This window comes from Motacilla alba, chromosome 3 (genome assembly GCF_015832195.1).
Source record: "Motacilla alba alba isolate MOTALB_02 chromosome 3, Motacilla_alba_V1.0_pri, whole genome shotgun sequence".
Lineage (NCBI taxonomy): Eukaryota > Metazoa > Chordata > Aves > Passeriformes > Motacillidae > Motacilla > Motacilla alba.
This window is the reverse complement of record NC_052018.1, coordinates 2,845,403-2,867,620: the sequence shown is the minus strand read 5'-3', so window position 1 is coordinate 2,867,620 and position 22,218 is coordinate 2,845,403. Positions and strand designations below refer to the sequence as shown.

General features: G+C 41.1%; 1 protein-coding gene across 3 annotated transcripts in view; it reads left to right on the top strand.

The window, feature by feature from the left end:
- Positions 1-22,218, top strand: part of KIF13B (kinesin family member 13B) — a 120,782-nt gene that overhangs the window by 52,216 nt on the left and 46,348 nt on the right. For all 3 annotated transcript variants that reach the window (XM_038130311.1, XM_038130312.1, XM_038130310.1), the window contains exons 7-17: positions 361-448; positions 1,772-1,906; positions 3,632-3,744; positions 4,192-4,303; positions 8,297-8,509; positions 12,738-12,848; positions 15,911-16,045; positions 18,099-18,229; positions 19,287-19,373; positions 20,016-20,206; positions 20,820-21,030. In XM_038130311.1, the coding sequence (XP_037986239.1) occupies positions 361-448; positions 1,772-1,906; positions 3,632-3,744; positions 4,192-4,303; positions 8,297-8,509; positions 12,738-12,848; positions 15,911-16,045; positions 18,099-18,229; positions 19,287-19,373; positions 20,016-20,206; positions 20,820-21,030 (1,527 nt within the window). The remainder of the gene's footprint in view (positions 1-360; positions 449-1,771; positions 1,907-3,631; positions 3,745-4,191; positions 4,304-8,296; positions 8,510-12,737; positions 12,849-15,910; positions 16,046-18,098; positions 18,230-19,286; positions 19,374-20,015; positions 20,207-20,819; positions 21,031-22,218) is intronic.

Here is a 22,218-nt window from a genome sequence, read left to right as displayed (position 1 = left end):
TTGTCCTACACTGTTCCTTTACATAACCAGTTTGCCTTAATGGATCCCATCTAAAGCATTTGCCTAGAATGGCTTTTGCTGCTTCCTGATCTCAGCATCTCCTCATTATAAATCAAAATAAAGTAGCAAGACTAAAAGCTTGGAGTAAATGTACCTTTTGTGAAGTGACAACACTGTCTGTGTCAGCTTTTTATGTGTTATAAAGCTTTTTTGTGTTTGCATTCTGGCCCTTGCCCTGTGCTTCAGTGGCTGTTTGTGAGACCATCCTGTTTGAGATGTGTCAGTGAGAAATGGACTTTGTGTAAATGTTGTCTTAAGTCAGTCATGTGCTTATAAATCCCTTTTTTTTCCCCCAACCAGAAGCCGTCAGTCATTAAAGGTTAGAGAACACAGTGTTTATGGCCCTTACGTAGATGGCCTATCCAAACTAGCTGTTGCTAGCTACAAGGTAAGGATCAACTTTATGAAAGGCTTCTCTTCACATCCTAAACGCCAGGTGCTGTCCCTTAAGCTGGACAGAACCACTAAAATGCTCCTTATCAGTAATCTTAGACCAAGAAAGCTGCAGATTGTTGTGATGTGATCCTTGAGGAGAGCAGGGCTGAGAGCAGAAACTCCCTTCACCTCGTGCTGTTCAATAATTCTGGAAGTAATTCAGCTGCTGAATGGAACAGATTTCCTCTCAGCACTAAGATGAGTGCAAACTGTCGTGAGAAAGTGTTCTGTGATTAATTACAGGCCCAGGATTAAGGCTCTCAGTGCCCCACTGTGTCACTTTTTGCCTGTCATGCTCTACTCAGTAATTTCCCTTCCCAGTAGCTGGAATTATGAACTAATGGTTGTTTACTAAGCAAATACTTGAGAGCATCACATGAAACTGGCTGGCAGGACAGTAAATGTTTATATGTGCATTCACAAAATGCCCTGTTTTTTAAGGAGCAATAATTTATTGGGGAAAATAAATAAATATGGGAAAATGGATAAATATGGGATGGAATCTGTCAGCTTAACCAAAACATGAAAACAGGGCAATTGCAGTTCCTCCAGGTGTTCATCCAGCTCTCTGTGGTGGTTTCTACTAAGACAGGACACATTTCATGCTTTGCCTTTCCATGTTGCCCAGCAGCTTTTTTGTAATCCAGAATCTGGAGTCAGTGGTCTGTTGTGGTCCTTTGTTTGACTGTTTATTTGAGTTGTTTTAGCATCACCCAGCTAGAGATGCAGAAATAGAAGTTTAGCCCAAGACCTCGAGGTTTTAACTATTTTACACAATTGCTGTGAAACTCCAAAGCAAGGGAGCTGCACCTTTCTCAAGCATCACAACAGATCAAAGCACTTAAGAAGCTCCTAAAATTTGGGGGACTATAATGACCTCTTCAGCATGGTTTATAAACCTCTGAGCCTTCTCTCAGTATTCCAGATCCTCAGACCATGACAACTTGAGGCTAAAATGTGACAGGGTTCAAACACAAATTGCTGTTCCTCACTTCTTTCTCTGCTTTTGAGTGTTGCTGTGTGCAGCCAGGTGCATTATTTTTGTTGATAATCTAATACCTAGGTTGAGGAGTGGGTGAAGTCATGACACTGTGGAGTTTCTAGGCTTTAAAGGGCCTTAAAATCTTCAAATTTTTTCCCTCACATTTTTCTGAATAAATAAATAGGAGGCTTAGCAAGAAAATGCTGTTATTTGACCAAGATGAGATGATTTTTTGGAGTTAATTGAAAAGGATGTCAATGCAGATATACTCATGGCTGTGAAAATTGTATTTAGGACATCGAGTCCTTGATGTCTGAGGGCAACAAATCTCGGACAGTGGCTGCCACCAACATGAATGAGGAGAGCAGTCGGTCCCACGCAGTCTTCAAGATCATCCTCACCCACACCCTCTATGATGTGCAATCAGGGGTAAGAAAATCCAGCTGCAAGGTCCAAATGTCAGGCTGGGATGTGTCTCTTGCTTTAATGTATTTCACAGGAAAAGAAACACTTCTTTGGAAGCAGCAGTTCGTAGTACGGGCTAAACATAAAATAGGTGAAAAATAGAAATACACCTGAGTGTACCTTTGGTGATCCCCTTCTCATGGTTATTTGATGCAAATTGATAGAAATTACCAGCTTTCTAAACTAATGCAAATTTGTACAAATTATCAATCTTCTAAATTGAAAAAAATGCTGCTTTTAAATATTTGGCATTGAATGGCATTAATTATTTTATGTGTATGTATTAAATATTGAAAAAGCATTTAAAGCTTCAAATATTTTAATTTATATTGCCTTATACATAAATATGCCTTGGAGGGGTGCATGAAATACATTATGTCAATATTATTTAGTCCCTCACAGAAAATGGTGATAAACCGGAATTGAAAGAACTATCTTTAAACTTCATTGATAGATTCTATGCTTGGACAATTCTTTAATGTTTTCAAAGCCTTGGAGAAATTTTGAGTGTCCACAGATCAAATCTGAAGCTAAATATTGAATGTATTGGAAAGCATAATGAGAATTGGGTTTTTTTTTTTTTCCTCCTAATTTCTCAGTTTCCACCAATCTTCTTATCCACACAATTTTCCTCATTCTTTATTTGGATTTTTTTCCCCTTTGCACTTCAAATCGGAATCATGCTGTGCTGATTTTTTTTTTTAATTTTTCCATATTTTGTCATTCAGTTTTGCTGTGGCTCTTGTGCATGCTTTTCATACCTGGTTTTTGTGTGGTCCTGCTCAGCCTGGATGCAGAGTGGTTGTGACTGTCCCTGTTCTCTGCACCTTCCTGTGACGACCCCTGTGTGAACTTCTGCAACAGATTTCCCCATTCTCCCATCTGCTGGTCCTTTCCGTCCTGGAAATGGCACATTCCATGATCACATCATATTTTGATAGGTTTAGGGTGTAATTTTTGAGAGCTTGTTGATTTTAATTATCCCGTTCATTTATGAGGACGCAGCGCTTTTCATTGGGATCCTGAGGTGCTCTAGGTGCAGATGCTGCAGAAGAACATGATGTGAGCAAGCTGTTCCCAAAGACAGTTGGCTCTTCAATTTTAAATTGATTTAGGGGGTTCATGGAGTGTTTCAGAATGTCATTTTGGGTCAAATGAGATGCCAGGATGTGTAACAAAATCTGCGTTACAGGTTTAAATACTCACACAGCTGGAATCGTGTTCCAGGAGGCTGTTAAGGATAAAGGAGACTTTGCAACTGTGATAATTTATGTAAATTACAACATGCTTCTCATCAGGTTCATTCCTGGTCACTGAAAAACAGAAGAAACTCTGGTATAAAATCTGAGGATTTTAGAAGATTGTCTCTGCTTGTGGCTCCTTTGGCATAACTCTGAATTTTTCATGGCTCAGCACTTCATTAGTGTGCCCTGTGTACACTCTGGAGATTTCTGAGATATTTGAAGATATCAGAGTGCCTGACTTCACAACATCCATGACTTCCCTGTTGTTTCTGAAGCAGCCGGTAGTGACTTAGCACAGGACACTGTTCAAATCCAGCCATTCTCAAAGGGGTTGGAACAAGAGTTTACACCAGAAATGAAGTTTGATTCCTGTTGTAAAATACATCAAACAGTGTGACTTGATTGAAGTGACCTAACAGGGGCTGTTCTCTGGTTTCTTTCCCAGACATCAGGTGAGAAGGTGGGCAAGCTCAGCCTGGTGGACTTGGCAGGTAGTGAAAGGGCAACTAAAACTGGTGCTGCAGGAGACAGGCTGAAAGAAGGAAGCAACATTAACAAGTAAGGCTCTGAGATGATTTCTTTTCCTTTTTTCATCACCATTTCCTGCTAAATACAGCTACTTTTAAAATAGTATGAAGCTCCTGTAGTCAATTTTCTCATTTTCTTCTCTCTACAAAGCTCCTGTAGTCAATCTTTCTCCTTTCCTTTTCTCTATTTCTCCTTCTGACATGCAGTATTCTTAGATATGGGAATAAGATCTCCATCTTCTTAAAAAATATTTGTGTTCCTGCAGCTGCCATGAATTTCATTGTGAAGACCTGATTATTAACACTGAAAACATACTGAAAAAAATAAGAGTGGTGCTTTTGTGAAGAAAGAATGATCAAAATTAAACTGGGATTTTTTTCCTCAGAGCATGTTTTCAGAGAGAAAGTCACTGTCTAAATATGCATTTGACTTATGAATATTTACCCTTGCTAATAACTGTTTGTGTTCTCTGGGCAGATCCCTCACAACTCTGGGGCTGGTTATTTCTGCCCTGGCAGATCAGGCTGCTGGCAAGAACAAGAACAAATTTGTTCCATATCGTGATTCTGTGCTCACTTGGTTACTTAAAGTAAGTAAGGGGTTTTTTTAAATCTTCTTTTTTAAAGTGAAATAAAAGAGAGGGAAGGGGGAGAAGAGTCTCATTGAATGAAATCAAAATTGTGTGCTTTTTGCCTCATTTTCGGGGTTTGATGTTAACCATAATTGTCTTTGGAAAATGAGCTGGTTGTAAGCCATTAGTATCTCTGCAGACTAAATATGTGTCTTCTGCTGACCTGCAATGGCCTAAGGATTAAGGAACTTCAAAAATAAAATTAAAAGCAGTGTATATTTTATGGGTCAGTGTAAGTACAGCTTCACACGCAGCCTTGGGGCTAATTTAATTTGGGTTATTTCTGCATACAGCTGATTTTACATCCTGGTCTGCTTAGCTCTGAAGATGTTGATTAAGACAATTACCTTTTCCTAATTGTCTAATTTAATTGTTAAGATATTTTACTTTTGTCAGCAGAGTATAATTGCAGAGCATTATCCCAGTTACAGTCTGAGGAACAGGTCAGGAGACTTTAGACATGCTGTTCATGTGAAATGAGCAGTTAAATCATTTTCTGAACTGTACAGGACTCTTTATTTGGTCTTTTTTGGGGAGGGGGAAAGGAGTGTTTCGTGGTGGCACTTGGATGAACATCTGTACAGTCTAAATGAAGAAACCCAAATTGTTAAATATGAGATCTATGTAAGTCAAATTTCTTTTTTTTTTCTCTTGTGCTCTGTTTAGTTATTATCCAGGAGCAATTGAGATACTTATTGGTAGAAAGAAATAATCTGAGAAGAAACTGATTTGTGGCATCACCGGCCTTTCTTTGTCTTTTTACTGTTTTGTAGGTGCTCTGGCTAGACTTTGTTGTCTTGGCTTCCCCACTCTTTCTTAGCAGTGTTTTTAAGTGTTGTTTAAATTTCACATCCCTGGGATTTAACTGCATGGAAAGAAAAAGACAAAGTGACTTGCAGGTTGTACAGAAATGTAGAGATTAAAAAAAACCAACACGTTTTTCCTTGCAGAGATTTGAAAACAAAGTTGAATTCAATGCTGAAGTAAAACAAAATCCCTGCTCCTGTAACCTTTTGACACACAAACCTTCATTTTTCTCAGTGCTACCTTTTAATGAACCTTTTAGCGTGACTTGTGAAATTATTTACCCCTAACAGATCTGGACATCAAATAGCCATGTAAAATCTAAATGGCACAACACAAACAGTGTCTTGAGTAAAACAAGTTCTCACAGCACAGTGTTCTTCCACTGAGGCTTTTTCAGTGTTTAAATACATTTTTGCCTCTTTATATTTACACTGAGTTTTTACTCTCATTTAGAAGAAACAAATGATTTTTTTTTGGGTCTCTGCAATTTGGCAACAAAGCCACTGCGCAGCTTCACTTCTCCCTAGTGCACTCTGGGACCCTAATGTGGCTGCAGCAGTGTGGAAACCTCCCTCAAGAATTTCCAGCCTTGTTGGAATTAGTTCTGCTGCTCCATTTCTAAACAAATCCAGGGAGCAGACTCCAGTTCCTGTTCAGCACCTGTCTGAGGCATTGCCGGACGCGGCGCAGGATCGGGAGCCCACTTTTGTTCTGCCTCCTTTCAGGCAAACCCTCTTTGTGTCCAACATCAGCCACGTTAGTGCCAACAAAAGGCTTGGGGGCTTTTGGGGTTCTTTAACAAACAAGCTCTCATTGAAGCTTTGTTTTGAAAAGGGGAACATTTAAACTTTTTTTTTTTTTAAATTAGAAATCAAAGGAGGGATTTATTTGTTTAAAGGGGCTTGTTTGGAGAAGCCATGAGGTGGTGGGCTGAGCTTTCTCCCTGGCTTTCAACTTGTAATTATGATACCAAAGCAGACTAAATGTGTTCTAACTACAGGAATATCTGTCATACAGTGTCTCTCCACAAGTCTGAGAAATCAATTCAGGAGACCTCAAGACACTTTTTGCTTAATTTTGTTGAGGATTTTAGACAGAAGTGCCAGGTGAAAAATATAATTGCTTGAGCAGTCGCATCAGGTTATGTGCAGGGAGCACAACAGCTTTGTCAGTTCTGTAACTTCTGGTTTTAATCAAATTGTATTGGCACAAACATCTTGTTTTCCCGTGGTAATCAGAAGCCTGATGGCTGCTATTAAAAATATAATTTCTGAGCTCTACATTTTGAGTTGTTTTCACTGTAATCTTGCTGTTAGAGGAGAAAAAGCTAGTTAATTCTTAGAAATAACTTAGTTATTTCCATTCTGTCTCTCTAACACGTGCAAGCCCAGCCTTGCCAGGCTGGTTTACAGACTCTTTTCACTAATGAGAGGCTGATTTGCTATTTTTTTCACCTTTCTTGCTTATCATTAAAGAAACCAGTAAAATCAGCACATGGGTTTTATACATAAAACTTTATCAGACTGTCTGGCATTAGGCTTGAATTGCTACAAGAGGGACTTTGCCCAGTTTATAATGGGTGTATTGTGGGTTCTGGTGCATCGCAGTTACAGCGTTCTCAGCTGCCTCTACAACAGAGCTGCAATTCAAATAATGAATTTGTCCTATTTTGGAGCTAATTAGTGCAATGAAGGACATTCCCAAAGTGCAAACAGTCAAGGTTGGATTTGGAAGGGGAGTACCTGTCCAGCTTCCTGCCAAACTCCAGCTTTTTATGTGGAAGAGGGATTGCTGTTGCAGGGTGTCATTCCTAATTTTTGGCCTGGAAATCCCATGGACTGATTCATTAGTGCTCCTGTTAGCCTTAAAGTTTTCAGTTAAAAAAAAACATTTCTGTAGTACAGAGGAGACCCTCCCAAGCTGTGGATTAATTTGGAGTAAACACTGGCTAATCCTTGGATGAGTAAAGTCATGGTAAGATCAGTCAGCAAGCTGTTCTTTGCTGCTGATTTCTGTCTAAATACACTTATCTACCTGTGCTGACTGTGTTGAACACTATAAATATACAGAGATTTACGTTTCATATGAGTTCCATGCCCTTTTGCATGACCAGAGACAGCCAAGTGCTGCCAACAGCCTGACTGCTGTCAAACTGGTTTAGGCATCACGCAACCAAAAGGAGAGGCTTGGGGAAATACTTAAAGGGGCATTTTAATGATTGCTGGGGAAAGCTCCCCATGTGTTTTGGAACTGAAATGGTTTGACAAGCAGCTAATGCAGTCAGATTGTTCTAATGGCAATGCCTGACCTACATTTCATGGGTTATTGAAGATGAAAATTAAGAGCCTAGTTTGTCTCAGAAAGGAATATTGGGTAAAAAACAAACAAACAAAAAATAACCCACCCCAAAATTCCAGACAAACTGAAGAAACCAAACTGCCACACAGGAAAAAAAAAATCTGCTGCATAATTTACACAAGAATATTTTATCTTCGTGTATCTATATTTGGCTGAAATTGTAAACCATAATCTTATGGTCAATAAAAAGATTGAATCTTTCCTTCCTTGTTTCCTTCCTTCCTTGTTTCCTTTCTTGTTTCATGCCCTTCTCTCTCAGCAAATTCCAGGAGGGTAATTTCTGATACAACTCAGTTTAGATTTGTGAGTTGTGCCAGTGGGAGGAAGGGAAGGGCCCCATTCTGAATGTTCATAGGAGTAAAATCAGCTATACTGTTTATGAAGAGATACTTCAGTAATTTATGTCTTGAAGACATCTGTCTTCTGGTCTTTAAAGTGAGATAATCTTAATTCATATTGATTTTTCCTGAGCTCCCTCAGTGGCATCTGAGAAGTTCAGTACTGAAGTGTTTACATTTCTAGTTTGTAAACCTAAGCAGAAAACATAGAAAGAAAACTTCTAATTCTTTACCAGGCTTTGTAAAGCTGAAAACAGGGCCTTTTTTTCATTCCTGTTGAAACTAAAAAAGCCAAGAATGCCGAAATCCAAGAATGACATTTCCTAAACGAGCTTTCAAAAACAAACATTGAAAAATCACAGCCTTTTCTTAACTTACACCGCTTAAACTCTTAACCCAACAAACCAAAATAAAAACGTTGATTCTAAACCACCCCCCAACCTTCCAGGACAGCCTTGGAGGCAACAGCAAGACGGCCATGGTGGCCACAGTGAGCCCGGCGGCCGACAACTACGACGAGACGCTGTCGACGCTGCGCTATGCGGACAGGGCCAAGAACATCGTCAACCACGCCGTGGTCAACGAGGACCCCAACGCCCGCATCATCCGCGAGCTCCGCGAGGAGGTGGAGAAGCTGCGCGAGCAGCTCACCAAGGCTGAGGTACAAATTGGGAGCCTTGCAAATCCAGCAAACCCCCCCTCCAGGCTCAGCCGGCTCTCCAGAATGAGTTTGTCTTGGTTTGAAAAGACAGGTGTTTGCTGAGGAAGGCAGGAGCTTCCCTTGAAGTGGAGAATGGAAATCCCCTCCCTCTGAATTGTTATGGTTTGGAAATTAAGGGGCTCTCGGGCAAAGATGTGGGAGTAGGAATAAGAGTTCTTTACTAGGAAAATTAACAAGAAATACAAATGCAATAGTTCAAAATGAAAAAAACTACTGACAGAGTCAGAATACGACCTGACACCCTGTTGGTCAGGGTGTTGGTAGTAGTCCAGTTAAATGGTGGCTGCAGTCCTGCTGGAATGACAGATGTGATTCTTCTGTAGAAAGGTGTAGTTTTCCTCTGAAGGGCCAGTGGTGGTGTAGATGGGCCTGGTCTTCCTCTGGGAATCTGGTGAAGAAAGCTGCTCCTCTGGGAATCCAGTAGGAAAAGGTTGCCTGTAGTGTTCCAAATCTCAGATTATATCCAGGTAGGAATGCTTGGCTCCTCCCTCTGGGTGGAGCATCTCCCAGTGGGATGATGGAATTTTATCAGTCATGCAGTGACACTTAATGGCCCATTAACAGAAGAGATTTCCTGGAGGTAGGATTGGTTATGGAAGAGATAAAGAAAACTGCCCAATTAACAGAGGATAACTTGCCCGCCTCTAACAGATGGTTAATAGAATACACACCCCCAGCCACATCTTGCAGCCTAAGACAGAATTCCATGAGGGAATGTTGCAGGGTGTCCAGGTGATGCTTCCATCTCCTTTTATATAATTTTTTTACATTTTTCTGTGTGTCCGTCTTGAAACACGGGCATTCATTGAGATGCGGAGCACCTTGAGCATTCTTGGTTTTACTCTTTGATGCAGAGGACATGAAGGCATGGATAGTTCCAGTTAAGACTGGGTGGTTTTTAGGCAGAGCTCTGCTGGTATATTTTAAGATTTCAGCGTGGCCACATCCTGTGAGACGTGACTTCAGTTAAAGAAAGTTTTCTTGCCTGTTTCCAACTGTTGAATCTCTTACAGGCACTAGGCAATATCTCTCTACAACTCCCTGAAGGGAAGCTGTAGCCAGGTGGTGTCAGTCTCCTCCCAGACAAGCAGTGACAGGATGGGAGGACACAGCCTTAAGCTGCACCAGGGGAACTTTATTCTGGACATTAGGAAAAAATTCTTCACAAGAAAGAGTGATTGAGATTGGAATGGGCTGCCCAGGGAGCTGGTGGAGTCACCATCCCTGGAGTGTTTAAAAAAAGACTGGATGTGGCACTCAGTCCCATGGATTAGTTAATAAGGTGTTGTTAGGTCATAGGTTGGACTGGATGATCTCCAAGGTCTTTTCCAACCTATTCCGTGATTGCTTCTGCAGTGAAATTTCAAGAGAAACATGGTCTAAATGTTAGATGAATGCCAAGAATCAGTGTAATTCTGAGTGCTGTTCCTAAAGGGACAAAGCAATGGTGATGTAATCCCTGTGGTTTGCAGTTCAGAAAAATTATGATTACAGCATTTGCATCATGAGGTATGCAGGGAATGCTGGCTGTGATACTGCAAATGACTTGTGGATTTTGGACTCTTCTCATTTGAGCTGCCTAATGTGCTAAGCATCTTCTGTGTGTGTATCAGTTTCTTTAAGGTGTCTCAAGTTAAATATCATAATATTAAATATCTAAAAAATTCCTCTAAAATATCAGCCACAGACTTAACAGTACTCTGAGAGTTGCAAGTAATCCCCATTTGTTTAATTTTTTAGTATTACTCCCAAAATAATGGCAGCTGTCCAAAGTAATGAAGTAGTGTTTCCTAAGGATGAAATAATAAATATTTCATTTCCCAAGTATTAAAATCCCACCCTAGTTGTCATCCCAGTGGCGTTGACAAAGAGCAGGGAAAAACCAGAGCAATTTGCTGTTAAGAGGCTGCACAGTAAAGGTCAAACCCCACATTCACAGCCTTGTGCTCCTTTCAGTTCATTACATTTGTTGCCCATCTAATTGTTCTTCCAGAAATGTGCATAAATAACTTCCTGAAGTGAACAAAAGCACTGACTCATTGTGACAGGTTACATTTTCAAAGCTCATTTCCAGATATAGAAGTTGCCAAGTTGTGGGGTTTGGGTTTTATTTGCCTTTTGGTGTCAGTGTCCTTTTCTCTCCCGAAAAGCCAGAACAGAACTTGAGACTTTCCCCTCACAGAGTATGGAATTATCCTCTTTTCCCATTTTCTTTAATAATCCATGCATTTTGATTGTGGTTTTTTTTGCTGGAATTAACATAATGTTTTAATTTGTCTGTACCAAGGCCACCAGCTTGACCTTCCTGAGCTGGGAATTCACCTGCTTCCAGCAGAGAAGGAGCCTGTGGGTATGGGGTCAGGCTGGGCCCATTTCTTTAGGGTTTATTTGGGAATTGTTTGGAATAAGGAGAGTTACCAGGTCATTGTGCAGCTGAAATGTGTGAAAATGTTCACTAATTGTCCAAAGAAATGGACAAATTAAACCTTGAGAGTATCTGGGCTTCATCATTCTGCCCTGATCATGGTTTTTTTCTGGTGTTACAAATTTTTAGTTTGGGAAATTGCCTTGGCTTCACTTCCCTTCCTGTGTGGAATTCACAGAATCATGGAGTGGTTTTGGGTTGGAAAGGACCTTAAATCTCATCCAGTGCCATCCCCTGCCATGGGCAGGGACACCTTCCACCATCCCAGGCTGCTCCAAGCCCTGTCCCGCCTGGCCTTGGACACTTCCAGGGATCCAGGGGCAGCCACAGCTTCTCTGAGCAACCTATGCCAAGGCCTCCCCACCCTCACAGCCATGAATTCCTTCCCAAAATCCCATCCAATCCTGCTCTCTGTCCATGGGAAGCCATTCTCCCTTGTCCCTCCAGACCCCTGTCCAAAGTCGTTCTCCCTTCTACCCCATATTTAGGTATTTAAAGCAGAAAAAGCTCACACAGGACACATCAGCTGACAGTTCCTTGACTGTTGTGTCTTGAGGCAGAGGAAACTCCTGTCTTAAAACAGGATTTTCCAATCCTGGCACTTGCTCCTTGTTTTGAAGGAACTGCAGTGTAATGAGGCCACTCTTTGATCTGGATTCCTGTGAGGAGTTTTGGGTGGTTTGTGGTAAGGAAATGTCTGATGCTGGAGGACGATGCTCCCATTGTTTAATTGGCATTGCATAAATGCCAACCAGCCAAACCCATGTTCCTCGTTAGCAGTAATGAAATAATGACATGAGGAAGTCCACAGGCTTTTTGAGCAAGGTTTGTAGAGGAGGAAATGCCAGTATGGAGATGGAAGTTTAAAAGTCATGGAATAGTTTGAGTTGGAAGGGACCTTTTAAAGCTCCTCTAGACCAACCCCCTGCCATGGGACACTTTCCACCATCCCAGGATGCTCCAAACCCCATCCAGCCTGACCTTGGACACTTCAGGCATGGGGGGATGTTGATACCCTTTCAGGTTTTGGGGTGTCTGATGAGTGGTGTGGGAGTATCTTCTCATTCTTAAGGTAGTCCATGTTTGGAACATGGGCCTTTGAATATTTCACCAGACAAAATTAGAGCTGTGGCCAATTAGCAAGAAAATGGAATTTCAGTGTCCAGAAGCGCATTGTAAAGCTTCATTTGATATTCACTCTGTAGGCTGCATGTAGATTTACAGAAGTGCATAACCAGAAGAGCTGCATTTTTGCTATATTAAAAAAAATGCACACATCAGGCCATTTAAAAATGAGGAATAAAAATATTTTGGTGGCAGGGCAGTGTACTGAGATGTGAGGTGTCATTTTGAGAGTTTGACAGCTGAGGGGACGAAGCCAGAGCAGCAGAATCTTTAAAAACAAATCTGATTTTAATATGAGTCACTTGGAATGTAGAGATAAGATTAGTTTCTGTGTGAGTATCTTTGTGCAGATCTGCCAGTATCGTGTAATTGGTTTGTGTTGAAGTACATAAACTCCACGTTAACATCTGTACTTGAAACTAATTAAAAGAACTTTTTGGTGGATTCTGCCTTTTAGTGCAATGTGTGTTTTTAAGACCACTTTACTTACTGCTAAGTGTGCCTTGAAAAATGAGTCGTGCTGCCTTTATTCCTTCCCCCATGTGTGTGGCTGCAGAGGGAAAAAAAAACGCAGAGCACAACAAGCTTTTCTTGTTTCATTTGCTTTTATTCCTGCAGGCTATGAAATCCCCAGAATTAAAAGAACGATTGGAGGAATCAGAAAAGTTGATTCAGGAGATGACCGTGACCTGGGAAGAAAAATTACGAAAAACTGAGGAGATAGCTCAGGTTTGCTGCTTTCTTTCTTTCTTCCTTCCCTGCCCCCATTTTTTTAATGAAAAATAGGTTTGTTTTCTTTGTCTGTCAGTTCATAGAGGTTGTCTGAGTCTCTCCCCACATTTATGGGTAAGTAGGTCAAGCTTGCTGCCCTTTTGAAAAGCTTCACTTAATTCCTGTGATAGATGGGTGCCTCCCAGATTACCACTCCAGTGACAATAATAAATTGTCACTGTATGCAAATGGAGAAGTTATTAAAAAAAAATAAAATAATCCATGGATGAGAGGATTATAGGGGTTTTTCTATTCTTCAGGCAGTAAAATTGTTTGTAATGAGAGAGCATTGAGAGCATTCAGTGCAAGGTTATGGACTGAGTGCATCAATGCACCAGGCAAAGGGCATTCAGAATGATGAAAAATAGAGCTATTGAGGATCTCTGTGTTTCAGTAGCTCCTAAACTGATATTTAGGGCCTCAGACCATAACTGGAGATGATTACCTTGGAAAAACGATTCAGGTCACCACGGTTGTTGCATGACACTCCTGGTTCTTCCCACACAAATGCTGGTGTATATATTTGCAGAGGGGAGCTTTGGAGGGGGAGGACTGTGGGGAGGTGATGAATAGTGTGTAATAAATAAGGGGAGAATGGAGCCTCTGGTACAAAGCCCTCTTGTAGATGCCACAATCAGAATAGACTCTGTTGACTTTGGTTTTAAAGATCCATTGTAAGAAGTGCTGCCTGTGACTATGAGGGCTTCCTGCCTTTCAGTGCAATTCCTCCCTGTGTATAAAGGTGGAAAGAAAATAAAATAAAAAATAATAATAGTAAAAAAATCCTGCTCTTATCCTGCACAATCGTTTCTAGGCTTTGTATGTGTGAGGAGGTTGAAAAACTGAAGTAATGAGCTCAGCTCTTCAGACTAAATGTGCCTTGATGTCTGCTTTAGCTCTCTGCCTTTCTGTCTCTGAATTCCCAGCCTGGTAGGATGTTTGAGAGCTGGGAGTTTCGTGAGCCTTGAAAAAGGGATTTTTTTTCCAGAGGGAGGGATAAGGACAAATGTTTGTGCAGCGCGGGCTGTTTCAGGACTGTCTGGAAGTCAGTGGAAGCCACTCTGTCACTCCCCTCCTCACCTGGACAGGGGAGAGAAGGTGTAACAGAAGGTTCCTGGGTCCAGATAAGGACAGGGAGAGATCAATCATCCATTACTGTCATGGGCAAAACTGATTTGACTGGGGAAAATGAGTTTAATTTGTTACCAATCAGATCAGAGTAGGGTAATGAGAAATAAAAACTAAATCTTGAAACACCTTCTCTCCTCTTCTCCTTTTTTCCAGGCTCAACTTCACTCCTGGTTTTCTTCTTCCTACCCCCAAGTAGGACAGTGATATAGGGAAAGGGGGCTGTGCTCTGTTCTCCACTTGTTGTCTTTGCTGCTTTTTCATCTGCCTGTCAAATTGTGTCAGGGGAGACAGGTAGGAAGGAGGGGTATTCGTGAATCTTTGAGGAAAGGATGATTCCTAATAGAGAGCAAGGACTGTCAAAGAGGCATCTATAAGAGTTCAAAGCCTTAAGCACCAGCCACGTGAACACGGAATTTTTCACATTTTCAGTGAAAAATTTCAGTGGAAAAATTGCAGCATTTGACATACTTTTAATGTTTTTTTCCGTGTTCAAGTTAATTAACTTTAGGTCTTGAGAAAAAATTAACAGGAACTGGCTCTTTTTCTCTCAGTTAATCCTATGAGATTCACATTTGTGGGCCAAGTTCTCCTTAGGGCAACATGTGCTTTATCTCTGCAGATAATAAGGATTTTTGTGAACTTCAGAGCCTGGCACTGGTGATCTGAAGAGAGATCTTTGACATCACGCTGCAGTTTCTCCTCTGTTCTTTGTTTTCTCTCTCTCTCACACACACACACATGACTTTTCCTTACAAGGGCATCATGTTGGGTTTGTAAGCGTGTGGGGAGACAGGGAACAGAAAATCAAGAGCGAGTTGTGCCATTTCTTTGCAGTTTTAATCTTGATTAGACCTGGTACAACTGAGCAGAGAATGATCCTGAATATTGTGACATACTCAGTTTTTAAATGCAAAGCACTCTGATAGGTAAGGATAAACATTCCAGGATCATTCCTACATTGTGTAATTTGATTTTTTAAAAGTCAGCAGCACTGGGAAAGCACTGTAGGTCTCTTGTATGTTTTTTTGCTTATTAATTTCACCGTCTGCTGTTTCTGCTTCCCCCAGTAATCCTATGAGGACTGTCATATTTATTTCTAATTTTTTTTTTTTGCTGTTGTGGACAGTGAGTCTCACTTCAGTTTCTCTCTGCTCCTGGGAACAGTTCTCAACTTTTCTATCCAGTTGATTTTTTTTTTTTTTTTTTGTAGAAGAATCCCTTTCTGTTTCTAAGTCAGAAATGTTTAATGTTCCTCTTTCACTGTTCTGGTCTCACCCAAATCCTTCCCTTTGAGAGATGGACATTTTTGCACAGTAATGCTTTGTTGGGCATTTCTATGAAGTCTTTTGACAAGAACAAAACAGCATCCAAAATGCTGCTATTCTTGTTCAGCAGGAAGTGTTCTTTGCATTACTTAAATAGCAGGTTGCCAGTTTTTTGTCATTTTGATTGCTCTGGAACAAAGGATAGACATGGAGCTTGGCTTGGCAAGGATTTAACTTAACTTCTTGCTTTTTAGCTGGAAAGGGAGAATAAAGGGCTCTAGAGATGGCTTTGTGGTAGCATTTTGCTGTTCCAGTGAGGTCATGGAGAAGCTCTGCAGTGCTGCAGGAGGCTGCTCCCAGCTGCTTTCATTTCCCACTGGGAATGTGGGAATGTGTGGGACCAAAGCACGGAGCCAGAGGGACAAGGACAGGAGGAATCACAGATACCCCTGAGCAGAGCTTGGTACAACTGAAGCTTCTGTGCCTCACCTGTTGCAGAAGAAAGAATTTCCTGTTCTAGAAGTATCAATCTATCATTTTTGCCTGGTGTCTCCTGCAGATGGGAATGGATTTCCGAAGGGTTGGGCATCAATCAGCTCAATTTTGATGGCTGCTCTCTTACAGGAGCGTCAGAAACAGCTGGAAAGCCTTGGCATATCCCTGCAGTCCTCTGGAATAAAGGTTGGGGATAATAAGTGCTTCCTGGTTAATTTGAATGCAGATCCAGCTCTCAATGAACTCCTGGTGTATTATTTAAAGGTAAAAATATATCTTTGTATATAAAAATTTTCTAACGTCGGGCCTCTAATTCATTTGGCAGAGGTGTACTTGGAGAGTTCTATTAAACTGTATATATAAAAATATTAAGATTTTTATGAGTACCACCCTTTTTTATTTAAAATGTAATTCTTTGATGCACAGGAAAATTTTGGGGATTTTATAATTTTATTTGTTTTGGTTTTCGTTGGCATTTTTTAAAAATTTAGACGTGTTGTTTTTGAGAAACTGTCTCCTTTTCTGGCATTTTTGTTGGTTGGGTTTTCTTATGCAAACTTTCACAAGCTTTTATCCATGAAATTGTTTTATATGAAGGTTGGGCATATCAGTAGTCAGCTTCTCCATGTGTAGTCTAAATTCTAGCTGCTGTTTTGAGTTTATGAAATGCATTTTTAATCCTCTTCGTGCAAACTTGCCAGAAGTGAAAAACAAGTTCTGTTCTGCCTCAGCACTTCTGATGTGCAGACCCTGTTTCTGATATTAACCATCAAACTCATGATGTGACTTTTTCACCCTGTGGTGAAATATTTGGGCAGTTTATTGTGGCTTTTACAAATTGTAGATGGAGGACTCAGGAGGAGAAGCAAGGTACAACCATTTTGAAGTCACATCTTGGAGTGCAAATTCTAAAAATTTCGCATCAAACGTCAGCGGTTTGAGCTTCACATTAAATCATTCTGTTCTCTTTGAAGTGGGGTAGTAACTCTCAAAACAGCCACAAAATCAGCAATTCAGCTGAGAGATGTTTTTAGTTTAGTCAGTCTTAGGAAATAATGTGATCCTCTTTTATATCAGCCATCGTGGCTCTGCAATATATCAATAGGAACAAGGGAAAACACTTTTTCTGTGTTGTATCTGCTAAAAAAAAGAAAAAAAAACACATTAAAAAGGAGAAAAGAGCTGAGGTTTTGGGAGAGGTTGACTCTTTCCCAGACAACTCGCATCTAAAAGTCCAGAGTGTGACTCAGCTGCTAAATCACAGACAGATACTGGGACAGATCCCACTTTGTCCCAGTGGTGACTGGGAACAAGGACAAGAGCAAGGCAAAGCCTTTGGCCTGTCTGTGCCAGCAGGAAAAGTCTCAGGTGTTTCTGTGCTCTTTTCCTTTTCTAGGGAAAACTCATTGGGATAGATTTTGTCTCCTTCAATTAGTCTTTGTTATTTTTTTAATAACTCAGATTTGTCTTTCTCCTGGGGAAATTTGGTGTAAAAATCCCTGTGCTTTGAAATTATTATGATAAAATTTCTTGCAGCAGGTTTTCCTAAAATCCTGAGAATTAACTCTCTTGCTTCTCAGAATATTTGCACACTTTCTCTCTGAGGTGTGTGAGCACCAGGTCCTTCAAGTACTGAAGAGCAACCTGAACTGACCTGTCTGAACTGTTAAATCTATTCCTCAAAAATTGCTTGGAGATGCCTAAAAAAGAGATTTCTGTCCCAAAAGGGGGATCCAGCCCTGGTAGTGGTGGAGTCCCCATCCCTGGAGGGATTTAAAAGCCTTGTGCAGGTGGCATTTGGGGACATGGAGCAGTGGTGGCCTTGGCAGTACTGGGGAATGGTTGGATGGTCCTAAAGTGTTTTTTCGAACCTCAGCAAGTTTATGTGTGGGGTGATCCTCCATCTTCCAAATCCCCCATACCTTGAGCATCCAGGAATTTCCTGAGCTGCTGCTGATCTAGGTGGAACTCCATGATCACCATGGATCTGCCACTGAGAGCCTCTCTAAACTCCTGCCTGAAATACTTTATTCCTTTGGTTTCTACAACATTCTGAGGCACTGGATTCCTCCATTAAATCATAAAATCCTCTTCATTTTCATGTTTAACCATTGCCTGTAAACTTTCCTGAGTGCTCCCTGCTTGTTCTTGTGAGACAAAGAGTTGGCTTGCTTTTCTTTTTCCCTCTAAGGGAAGTATTGGACAGCTGTGAAATTTTGGGATGAGATGACACAACACATCCAGAAGGAGGAAGGGTGAATTAGACCCAGTGAACCTCTGCAATCCATCATTAACATCTGAATTAATTTTTTCCCAGGAGCACACGTTAATAGGCTCAGACAACTCTCAAGATATCCAGCTGTGTGGAATGGGAATTCTTCCTGAGCACTGCATCATAGACATCACCCCAGAAGGCCAGGTTATGCTGACTCCTCAAAAAAATACCAGGTGAAGGAATAAAATGCAGCCACAGCTGTTTGATACTTGTCATTTTATCCAGTATTTTATGATTAATAGTGCACAAAGATACTTGGAAAACAAACTGCTCTATCTCCTTCGTAGTAGGAAAAATTCTGCTTCTTGTATGCTGCTTTTACATTTGAATGGTCACCTGTTCCTCTGTCAACTCATGTTCCATTCCAGTGAGATTTCTATTAGGGAGGGTGTTTGTAGCCCAAATTTTCAAGAGGGGATAAGTAAATTGCATGTGCTTTCAGCAAGTAGATACTCACTGATTTGCAGCTGTGTAGATGTAGCTCCTATCAAAATTTGAATGAATTTTCTAGGAGATCTGTTGATATGCAAAGAGCTGCTGAAGCATTTGTTGCTTTATTCAATTAAGCAGCTCTACTTGAGAAGCAGCTGGTATATTCAGATTGATCACAAAATGACGTGCAGAGTCAGCATCTCCAATAACTTATTGTTAATACACAAAATTCCAACTTTGCACATTTACCCTGATTTTTGGCTGATCCTGCTTGGAGCAGATTGGACTGGCTGACAACCTGAGATTCCCTTCAAATTTGAGTTATCCCACGATCCTGTTTTCAAACTTAATCTGACTCTAAAATAAAAGTAGTTTCTGATTATTTTAATTAGTGTCTTTAAGCTGTTCATGTAGCAAAGGTGTCACTTGCCTTATTCAAATATTTCTGGTTTGTGTCTGTATTTCAGAGCAGTGTGCAAGTGGATTTTTCTAGTGGCTTTGTTATCTCAGGCTGCTCATTTTTATGCTCTAATTTTACTCCCCAGACAGAGCTGTAGTAGTATCTGTCTAAATGTACTGAACTTCATGAACTTAGGAGGTGAGAAGCAGCTGAATTTGAGGCGTGTATGAAACAGCACTGGGTAGATCAGTGAATTTTCTGGGAATATTTTGCCTGTTAACAATCCTTAAATCTCTTCTCCTACCTTTACTTGCTGCAGTAATGGAAGTAATCCTGGGAGGGGAAAAAAATAAAGCTTCATATAAATATATTTACTTTAGATTTTTGCCTTTTCACAGAACATTTGTAAACGGCTCTGCTGTCGTGTGTCCCATCCAACTCCACCATGGGGACAGAATCCTGTGGGGAAACAACCACTTCTTCAGGTAACAGAAGTTCTTACAGGAATTGTAAATTGGCACCCACTTTGTTTTGGGTTAAGGTACGAGGAAAGATGGGGATTATAAAAACAATGCTGATGTTGGACTGGTTCTTAATGCAAAATGTTATTGGAAGGTCACTGTGCTCTCTGTCCCCTGTAGTCCCAGCCATCTCTGTGACCTTCCTGTATCAGACAGGATCACTGGTAGATGCTTTCTGTTCAAGACTGTGCTTTGCAACCCTCTGAAATACCTCAAAAATCAGTGGATTTGAATGATAATCTAAAATGTCATTGCTTTATTTCATGTTTAAAAGGAGAACTCACATAAAAAAGTGAGATATCACTTCATTATTGCCTCTAAATTATTTGGATGTGGAATGACTAAAAAATGTCATGATTACCTAAATGTGTTATTGGTAGCATGAGGTACTTAATTATGAGAATGTAGAATGGATTAATTAGTTTACCTTCTGCTCCTGTTTTTGCCCTGAGGGAAATTACACCCACAGGGGATCAATAAAATTTGAAAGGGAAAAAAATCTTCTGATTTCGAGGCTCTACTGAATGTTAACAATATTTAAAAGCAACCCTGTGTTTCAGAGCTGAGCAATTGATAGTTCTCTAAAAATTTTCCTCCTATTTAAAGGCTGAATTTGCCAAAGAAGAAAAAGAAGACAGATCATGAGGATGAGGAGCGGGACAACTCCATGAAGTGCAGCAACAGTGTGGAGCAGCTGGATATAGATGGAGACAATTCCAGTGAGGTGTCCAGTGAGATAAACTTCAGCTACGAGTATGCCCAGATGGAAGTCACCATGAAGGCTCTTGGTAGTAACGGTAAGGAGCCACAAAAAATTATTTGGGAATGTTTATAAAATATGAGGATAACCACAGACTTTTTCCCTTATAACTTCCTTTTGGAGAACTTTTCGTGTGAATGACTCATCACAGTCATTTTTTGTGCTTGAGGAGGGAAAAATAACCATGGCAGACTGTTTGGTTTGGCAGTTCTTGCTGAGGGGAAAGCCAAAAGTGGAATGCTGGTGGAACTGCAGTCTCAAATCAAAGTGTTTTCACTTGGCTGTTTGTTTTTCTTGTGTTATGTCTCACTGAGGCATTAACTGCAGTGATTTCTGTCTCTGAAACCATGTTTTTGAGTTTTTGTGGTCTTAAGTAGCTGTGCCAGAATCACATTATTTTGAGAAACAGGAGGACTTTTTTTTTTTTTTTCCCCCCCAGCTTGGGCTTTCCCTTTTCTTAATTCCCTTAAATCGTCTGCCCTGTAAACATTTTGTTTTGCTTCAGAATTCAGCAGCACCTTTTAAATAAACACTGCAACAAAATCAGAGTCTCTCTTTTTACCTGATACCTGCCCTCACACCACGCATCCAGGACACTCCTCAGCATGGATTTCCCCGCAGTACTTTCTTTATTCTCAAACTCTGCCTAGACCCAATGCAGTCAATCCTGCAAAGCCTGGAGCAGCAGCACGAGGAGGAGAAGAGATCAGCTCTGGAGAGGCAGAGGCTGATGTACGAGCACGAGCTGGAGCAGCTGCGGCGGCGGCTCTCGCCCGAGAAGCAGCATTTCCGCAGCATGGACAGGTTCTCCTTCCACTCCCCCAGTGCCCAGCAGCGCCTCAGGCAGTGGGCAGAGGAGAGGTGGGTACCCCCCTGGGACCATCAGGGGCATTCAATCAAGTTTCTGCAGCGATTTTGGCAAGATTTTAGTTGTGCTGCAATTGCAGTGGATTTCTGTGAGGACTCGTGGTGGGGCTTGGGGAGGACACGGCCAAAATATTTATCTAAAAATCACAGAATGATAGAACAGGTTGGGTTGGAAGGGACATCAAAGACCATCCAGTTCCACCCCTGCCATGGGGAGGACACTTTCCACTATCCCAGTTTGCTCCAAGCCCCGTCCAACCTGGCCTTGAACACCTCAAGGCCGGGCTGAACGCCTGAATAACCAGACCTACAATGATAGAAAATATGAGAAATAATGAGTTCCTGCTTTGTTGTTAAGGAGAAGCTCCATCCTGATCAGCAGCAAATTTAACTAAAGTTGAAGTTATTGGATGAAATTTTGAGGCTCGTATGTGAGTTTGTTCTTTCATGGGTCATGCATGACTCAGCTGCTGGAAGGTTGTTTTTCCTCTTGACTCAGATCCAGCTGTCTGACCAGGGCAGGTTCTGGCAAGCAGAAGAGTGCAAATTAAAAAAAAAAAGGGAGTAAGAGGATGATACAAAGTCTTTTAATCCAGATCATTGTAAAAAACATTTAATAACCACAGAGGGGTCGCTGTCCACTCTGCCTCTTCCTCAGTGGTGGCACTGAGGTTATTTCCTTCAGCCCCTAAATAATCTTTTCCACTATTGCTGTCAAAAAGAGCAGCTGGAGGAAGATGAAACCCTAAATAAATGAGTGTGGCAAAGACATCGCCATGAAAAATATGGATCTAGAAAAGCAACTTTGGTATTAAAAAATATTTCAGGCAGCCTGACAAGGTGCTAGCTGTGTGCCTGGGATGTTTTGTGGCACCAGACTCCTGGGCTGCACAGTTGCCGCTCTCTCTCTCACACTTGCCAGGAAGGCCAGTGAGCAAGTGGGTCATAACTGAATGAACCTTTCTCTGTAGCATGGAACATCCACATCTGTGGTGGGAAAACTCTGGAATGAGCCACACAGAAGCTGCCTGTTCAGCAGATGCGTGGAGAGGTCTCCAAAGCCAGCAGCATCCTAATTTTCATGTTGCCAAATTCATACAGATGGGGGGGGAGGGAGGGGGTTCCCAGTTGAAATATAATTTCATACTCCTGAATTTTTCTGTTAAAAATATAAATTATATA